An 8565-nucleotide genomic window follows, 5' to 3' on the forward strand; every position below is an offset into this window, starting at 1 on the left:
TGTGTGTGTGTGTGTGTGTGTGTGTGTGTGTGTGTGTGTGTGTGATGAACCAGGAAGCAGGATGTGAAGCTGGAGGACTCTGCTGACTGCTGTATTTCTGTGTATGTGTGTGTGTGTAAGCAGGAAGACCACAGGCTGGAGAATGAGAGAGAGAGAGAGAGAGAGAGAGAGCGTGTGTGTGTGTGTGTGTGTGTGTGTGTGTGTGTGTCTCCTGCCTCCAAGGAGGAAGACCAGAGTCCCAGAATCCTCAGGAGAAGGCCATGCCCACACAGAGGCCTCATTGGCTATGACCTGATTGACAGACTAGACTCCACCCCTTCACTCTGAATCCTCAAAGTGACACCAGATGATGTAACTACCACAGTAAACAAGGCTGGGAGCATCATTGTGGCAAAGGCTGCAGGAACACTCTATCTGCTGTGCTTTTTGCTGACTTGTACATCATCCATGGAGAAGTAGTGTCCACCCATCAAGAGCAGGTGTTCTTGTTATGGTGCTAGGAGGTGCACATACACGCGATTAGCCCGCAGACGATGAAGGACTCTTAGCTGAGAAAGGGGAGAGGTTCTGCTGGGCTCAGCATGTGGTGTGGCGTGAGAGGATGAGACTGGATTTGGCCCCCAAATAATGGGAAGAGTCATCAGGGCAAGAGGATAGACCTGAACCCACCACGGGCAGTGTCTTGGGAAGGGAGCCCAGGAAGGGCCCAGCCCCTGCAGCAGGGAGAGGTGTTTCCTGGGAGAGTGGGATTAGTATCGATGGTCTGTGTCATGGTGTGTGTTGCTGGCATTTTCTGGAAGAGGAGATGCTAGCAGCCTTACAGGAAATGAGATCCTCAGGGGTCTGTCCCTTGTCCCCTGGAGGGTACCAGGCAGTCTAGCCTCAGAGGAGTGGGTCCAGCCTGCTCTCTCGACACCAGTTCTCAACTCTAACCAGCTCTGCATGCCACAGCGATAGGTCTCAAGTGCCAAGTGCTCTAGCAACATTTCCCCTCCGTGCTTTGCAGAATTGTGTTTTCAGTTCAGTAAAAGGTTGGAATATAATGGGCTAGCAGCCAGGTTGAAAAATAATCCTCTCTGCTAATCAGGAGTATGTTTGATCATTTGTGGCTAAGCTTGCTAAGAAGCCCTGGTGGCGTAGGGGTTATGCATTGAACTGCCAGGTCAGCAGTTTGAAACCACCAGCCACAAGATGGGGCTTTCTACTCCTATAAAGAGTGAGTCTTTATTGGAAACCCACAGGGGCAGTTCCACCCTGTCCTACAGTGTCGTCATGAGTCAGAATTGACCCAAGGGGAGTGAGTTTAAGTCTGCTAAATGTTCATGGAGTGCCTTATACTCCAACCATGTCTAGTCAAGCCGAGTAGCATACAGTGTTTAATAAGAGAGTCATTTTCAACAACTGGCTATAGCCATTGATATTACTGGCATGGCAGATCCGTCTGGCTGTAGTTCTCCGTCTTATGTTATTTCGTGCTTCCTTTGTTGTGATGCTCTCGGGGGAGTACTCTGAGTCATCCGATCAAAAAGGTCCACCTGACTGTAGTGGAACTGACGTTCTTCTTTTGACCTGCTTTCTCCCCTTCCACCCAGCATTCCTTCCTCCCGCTGTGTGAGGATGGATGGGATGAATACAGGCCTGGGGGATCTCCCTCCCACCGTTACTGCTCTTTCTCTTCCTTTGGCCTCCTACCCTCCCACCTTCCTCAGTCATATGGGGATTCCCACCCAGCTTCTCTCAACCCCTCTCCCTCTTTGATCTCCAATAACTTGGCCAAAACACACCTTTATCTTCCTGGAGAGGCTAGTGATTTCTAGTGGGGACAGGGCACCTGGGTCGAGAACCCTAGACCCTTGTCTGCCAGGCGTGCAGACAGAGTGCACCGGAGTGAGTGGAGGAGCCATGTAGGACGTGCTCAATGGACCCCATGGCCTCCCAGACCGTTCCCTCTGAGGGGAAGCATGCTCTCATTCACTCACCTTAAACCTTTGAAGAAGCGTGGTAGGGGCCATCCTGCCCTTTGCAGGCACTCCTCACCAGAGGCCCTGGACACCTGCCTTGCTACCCTGGGCAAGGTCCTCCTGGTTCTGCCTGGCCCTTTCTTGCTGGCATGGTCATGCCTTGCTTACCTGCTACCTTTTGGATCCCACCTGAGTGCTGACCTGTTGGAACCACCCAGGCACTCAGCCAATGAAAACCCTGTGGCTCCCAGCAGCTGGATCTGCAACCACCCCTGGAGGTGGCCCAGGGCAGGGCAGCGTTCTTTCCGCTGTGCAAGGGTCATGGTGAGTCAGGGGCAGACTCTGCCAACAGCTGGACCAACCACAACGTGCAGTGAACTTCAGCCAGAGTCAGTCCATCATCAGCTGGGAGAAATAATCAAGTAGAAAAAAAAACAATGAAAACCAAACCAGACCCCCTCTCTGCTGTTAGTTGATCTGTGTCTGTGTTCTGAGCTGCTTTCTGTATTTTCAGGAGAGAAAGAAATCGCCCCAGAAGGACCTGGCTCGCCCACGAAGTCTGCACCCACCTCCCCAGTGCAGAGTCCAGCAAAGTCAGAGGCCAAGAGTCCAGTAGTGTCTCCGTCTAAGACCGTGGAGGGTGAGTCAGTGGGGCAGGAAGGCTGGGAGTGGGCACATCCTTGGGCCAAAGGAAGGTGCCTGCAGAGAAGGCAGGGTGGGTACATATGCACACTGCAGACACTTGGCCTTTAAACAGGTGTTGTCCCCAACCCGAAAAGCTCCCTGCTTGGGTCTTTCTGGAGAGTCTGAGATAGGAATTCCCAAACAGAAGCGTGTTTTGCTCACAAGCTGCCGGCAGTCTGACAACGCCTTACCAACCGAGCCCACTTTAAGAAGGCTGAGTGCCTTGATGACTGTCTCCCGCCCCACCTCTCACCTCTCAGTCCAATCGGGCTGCCTGATGGGTCTTTATCTAGCCACACCACCCACTTCTCAGACTTGAGCGTGCTCAGGGATTAGCTGGGCCTCTGGTTAACAAGTGGACCTGGGTGCAGTCGGTCTGGGAGGGACCTGGGATCCTGCATCTGCAACCCGCTCCCTAGAAGTGGTTGAGGATGCCACCCTCCCTGGGGGAGCTGTAGGGACTCTTCGTGCCTGGATCCTGACCAGCATCCCCAGGGGTGCTGGCTTAAGTGGTCTACAGGGGATGGGGGCCGGAAGGGTGGTATGCAGCCTGAATTGTCAAGACCGCTCCAGCAGCATCCACAGCGTGAAGCCCAGGTGGAGAGCCACTGGCTTCGAGAGGCGCTGGTTGAGAGAGCTACTTCTCTGCCCAGCTCCACTGCTAACTTTAGCAAATCCTCTGACCTCTCTTAAGCAACTTATGTGCCTCAGCTTCCTCATCTGTTAGGTGGGGCTACGAATATGTTCCCTTTTAAAGCGTGTTCTGTGGATCAGGGAAGTTAAGTTGTATCTACATCTATAAGTTATAGATGTAAACTTACTTTGAATGAATAGAAGCACACTTGAAAGGTCAGATTGAATGACGGTGATGATGATATTACCGTATATACTTGAGTATAAGCCGAGTTTTTCAGCACATTTTTTCATGCAGTTTTGGTGGTAAAATTAGCTCGTCAGCTAATATTCGGGTCAGCTTATACTCGAGTATATATGGTAATAATTAATATATTAGTACTGTTACAGTCCCTATAGATGGTGGATAACAATACTGTTATAATCCATAGCCACTGAGATCATACAAATGCCTTTAATAGGCTCCTGTAATCATGCCAAAGTATGCATTCTGCCCCACCCCCACCCCTGGGTCCTACCTCCCTGCAGAGCACAGTCCCTCGGGGCCTGTTGCAGTCTCCTGGGAAGACTGACCATCTGACACGGATTCTGACTGGACCTCCCAGCCCCTGAGTGAGCCCCTCCACACGCCAGGTGCTGCCTTGAGTCCAGGCCCCCCGTTGCTAGAGGAAGCCCATCTGCTTGAGGCCAGCGCCCCAAGTGGATGTCCCACTGTGTATGTGTGTGTGTTCATTCACTGCGTCCCCTCATGGTGTTGTCAACTTGCCTCCACAACGTCTTCCTTTCTCTTTCCATTTGTGCCTTCATGCAAGGAGTTCCCTCCGAATCGGAGTACTTGTCCCTGTAGTAAGTATAGAGAGGCTGCTCACTAACTCACTCCGGCCCTTGCAATGGGGGAGGGAGGCCTATAGATTCTCCCCTCCCTCCTTCCCCTATTTCTTTTGCAACTCACCTCCCTGCCTTTGGGAGCTGCCCTACCTCCAGTCCCATACGTGCCGTGCATGGAGGCTACCCTCTGAGGGCTATGGGCGTACACATGGAGGACACATGCATGCACAAACACCCACAACCAGATGCATGCCCAGAAGCAACAAGCCCCCACAGTAGTGGCAGTGGGGTTGTCTCCTGGATGCTTCCCGGACTCAAGGGCTTCTGACCCTTAGGAGCACATGCCCTCTCTCTTCCTAATGCCTGGGCACCTCCAAGGAGCTCGGAACACTTCCAAGGCTGTGGGCCAGAGCCTGAAGGCTCTTGGAGATCAACAGCCTTCTGGTGATACGTAGAGGCTCTGGCCTGACTCCCTTCTCTAGCATTCCGCAGGGCAAGTGCATCTAGGGCTGGCTGAGGAGGAGGCGGATGTAGGAGTGAGACAGGGATGACAAGTCCATTCAATCGCTGGGAGCTGCTGCTGCTGTTGGTGGGACAGAGGACCAGAGGAGTGTAGGGGATGGGTGGATAACCGACAACCCATCGCCTGACTTCAGCCCACTGTGGCAGCATTCCTCTTCTCTCGGTGCAGATCTCCATCCCAGGGTAGCACACTGTGGCTGAGTTATTAGAACAGTTAAGGCAGACAAAGCTGGGGGCACAGGCCTCCTGGGAGCAGGCCCTGCAAGATGAAGATGGGGTGTCTGGCGAGAAGGAGGGCACTGTCCTTTGGCCACTGGTGGGTCCTACTCCTAAGGCAGGCAGGGCTGACCCTCCAGGCAGGCTCCGCACCTTCACATCCAGCTCTCACACCAGTCAGTCGGGGATGGCGCTTCCACATCCGTCACTGTGCTCTCCAGTCCTCTTGTGCTGAGTCCCCCCAGTGCCTGTCTCATCTCTCTCCCTGATGCCCGCCCCCCCATGGCCTCTCTGAAGGAGAGTCTTACATCCTCCCCCTTCACATCTGGTCACCTCACGTCATCTCTTTTTATGATGAGCTTCTAACAGTCACCTCCTAGGTCCATGCCCCAGGGAGTCCCCCCTGGGCTCTGGTTAAGCCCGTAAGAAAGAAAGAGCCTTGTACCTGCAGATCAGCTCTTCCACCCACTCATTTAGCCCTCTCCCTGAAAAGTCTGCAGAATGGGGGACCCCTGATAACTCATGTTTGTCAGGATCAGTGTAAAAGCATTCCAGAATGTCTTTAGAGAAAACCCATGGTGAGTATGTACCCCGTTCTCAGAAGCATGAGAGGGAAGAAAGGGCTTCTTTTTGTAAGGTTTTGCATCATAAAAAGAGTACGTTAGTTCTCCTGTGGGTTGACTGGAAGTGATCGGGCTTCCCCGGGAAGTTCTTCTGGCTCTTAGGAAGGGGAGCTGTGCAGCTGGGAACTCCCACCATGGCGCACCTCATGCTTGTGTCTTGGCCAGGGCAGCCGGTATGCTGAGATGGCTGGGGCCTCTTGCTCTGGCTCCTTGTGCGCCTAGGGCCTAGCCAGGGTTTTATACTGGCTCAGAGCTCCTCACATGATCACAGTGGAAGCTGCCAGACATTTCTGCCTTGGGCTGGAGGCTGCAGCAGTGGCACTTCCTGTTGATGACAGTTAGCCCCGACTCTCGACTCACAGTGGTAGGGGCCCACACAGCCTCTGAATTTCTGGGAGCAGGGCTCCCTGGGGCCCTATTTGGGCAGCAGTATAGTTGGGTGTTCTGCGGGGGTGGGGGCGGGGTCCTGAGCACAGTGAGTGGGGAAGTGGCTGAGGACGTACTGCTCCATTCACCAGCTGCTCCACCTTGCTTTCTCTCCGAGGTACGCTCGGTCCTTGACGGTACAAAGCCATATGAGTGCAACCCCGTGTCTCACAGTGTGTGACCAGTGCCCCTTCTAGGCCTTCAGCTCCCTGGAGCATCGTCAAAATAAGGTCTTTCTTGACCCACCTCCTGTTTCAGGATCCGTGGTAGGGGGAGGGCTGAGACAGAGTGGTCAGCATGCCGCTCATGGTCAGCCATGAGTCCTCCCACTCGCTCACCCCCGGCTTTCCTGTGCTGGGCCTGCTCTCGACCATGCTGGGCACACGCACCTGGCGCTTGGCCAGCCTGGGCCCTGGAGCTCCAATTGCCCCCAGGTTTTAACAAGGCCACTCGGGGCTTCACACGGCCTGGCCTGGAGCCGCCCGTCCCCTGGGAATGGAAGCACCCTGTGGCAGTCACCAGGTCTCGTGTGTTTGGTGTACAGTCAGCATCAGGCTGGTCACTTTGGGCCCAGAAACAAATCAGCCAATCCCGTTTCCTGGCCCTCCGCTGGTGTCTCTCCTGTGGTAGAGAGAGGCCAACCCTACGCTGCGGGGTCTGAGCTGAGATGGCAGAAGGTCAGGTTCATGGGAAGGCAGTTTTGCTCCTTGGTAACAGCAAGGCCCACACTCTTTCCCCACATGAATCTCCCAGGCAGCATAGCTGCCCGTGTGAAGCTGGACATCCCTGCTTCACCTACCCCTGCCTCTCTTGGAAAGAGCCAGCCCCCCACACCCCACCCACCACACAGCCCCCGCAGTGACCGGGCGCTGTCACTGCCCTGAGCCCTGGTGGTCCAGAGAAGTCAGACAAGCGTTTCGCCCTGAGCGGTCTACTCAGAGGATGAGCAGACACTGTGGAGAAGTCCAAGTGTAAATGGAATACGTGGTCGCTGGGTGCGAGTAAGGAGCCCTGGTAGCGTAGTGGGTTACTTATCAGGCTGCTAACCCCAAGGTCAGCAGTTCAAAACCACAAGCCGCTCCTCGGGAGCCAGACAGGGGATTTCTACTCCCGTAAAGCAACACTTGGAAACCCACAGGGCCAGTTCTACCCTGCCCTGTGAGGTCGCTCTGAGTTGGGATCGACTCAGTGGAAGTGAGTTTGGGCTGAATATTTGGAGGTTTGGGGAAGGGCAGGAGCATTTCCATTGTCAGAGCTAGCTGCAGCGATAGTGGGGATTGAGTCCGACCTTGGGGAGGCAGAGAGCTTTCTAGATGCTGAGGCCAGGAAGCTAGGGGGAAAGAGGGCCTTCCTGGCTCTGGTTGGAAGCGCAAATAGACAAGCCCGCTACCAAAATCACCCCACCTTTTCCTGGTCTGTCCAACTGAGCCTTCTAAACCCAACCAGGTCCATCCCTGAAAACACACGGGCACCCAGTGCTGTCCCTTGGCCTGCTTCTGTTCCCTGTCCTCCTTGGTAGTGCCCCTCGTTGGGTCTGAACCACCACCTTTGGGTGAGGGGTCAGGTACAAACCATTTGGGCCACCCAGGGACCTCTTGGGGTGTGTGTGTGTGTGTGTGTGGTGATAACCTGATGGTTGCCATGGTAGAAGTTTCTTTAGGAGGGACAGAAAGGCAGGGCTAATATCTGGACGTGGCGAGGGAGGTCAGGAAAGACTGTAGCTGATACAGTCCGTGGGGCGAGGGTTGGGAACACAGGGGAGAGACAGAGGCTTTCCCGATAGACGGAAATCCGCTGCAATGACAGGGAGGGATGCAGATGCCGGGGGTGGAGGGGTGGGGTGGGGGAGGATGAGGCTGAATGACAGGTGAAGTGGGAGAGGAGAGGGGCAAGAGGAGACTGTGATCACACTGGTTGGCTACTTTGAAGCACCGCCCGGTGATGGCCCAGGTGTCCATGGGCATGGGAGGAAGGGCTATAGGCGTCAAGGACCTTGACCCTGAAGCTTTGAGAACTTGGAAGCTAAGCTTCAAATGGCAACAGGACCTGGGCGAGGCATTGGAAAGTGAGAGCCAGGGCCAGGGTGCTCAGAGGGAGCGAGACCTTGAAGGTTGTCTCGGGAAGCTTGTGACTTGCCCCCGCCCTGAGGGTCTGAGGGTCTCGGTGTAACCTGCTCTACGGCCTCCAGCTTCTCCCGCTCCAGCTCTAGGGAACCAGCCACCCGCTTGGTCTCCACCCTGAGAAGAAGCCTCAGCCTCTCCTGAAACTCATTTCCCGGCTCCTGACTCTGCATTTCCCCGTGGCTCTGCGGAGTGCAGTGGGCCAGTGTTCCTTCTTGTGGTTTGATACCACACACATGCCACATGCCACACACACACAGACACATACACCACACACAAACCACATACACATTCCACATACACACACGCCACATACCATACATACACAGACACATGCCACATGCCACACATACGACAGACACAGAGCCACATGCCCCACACATACACATACACACACTGCATGCCATACACACACATACCACACACACCACGACACACACAAACCACGTACACATACCACATACACACATGCCACGTGCCACACACGCCACACACAAATCATGTACACATTCCACATAAACACACACCACATGCCATACACACACAGACACA

At 54.5% G+C, this 8565-nt stretch overlaps 1 protein-coding gene across 2 annotated transcripts in view; it reads left to right on the forward strand.

The window, feature by feature from the left end:
- The window catches only part of ADD2 (adducin 2), a 63450-nt gene that overhangs the window by 46582 nt on the left and 8303 nt on the right, over positions 1-8565 (forward strand). The window contains exons 14-15 of one of the 2 annotated variants that reach the window (XM_045294158.1): positions 2476-2601; positions 4091-4124. In XM_045294158.1, coding sequence (XP_045150093.1) covers positions 2476-2601; positions 4091-4124 — 160 coding nt within the window. The remainder of the gene's footprint in view (positions 1-2475; positions 2602-4090; positions 4125-8565) is intronic. The other variant, XM_045294157.1, reaches the window with a different exon arrangement.

Source organism: Echinops telfairi, unplaced genomic scaffold (assembly GCF_000313985.2).
Source record: "Echinops telfairi isolate 266 unplaced genomic scaffold, ASM31398v2 ScPeMD7_2573;HRSCAF=3158, whole genome shotgun sequence".
Classification (NCBI taxonomy): Eukaryota; Metazoa; Chordata; class Mammalia; order Afrosoricida; family Tenrecidae; genus Echinops; species Echinops telfairi.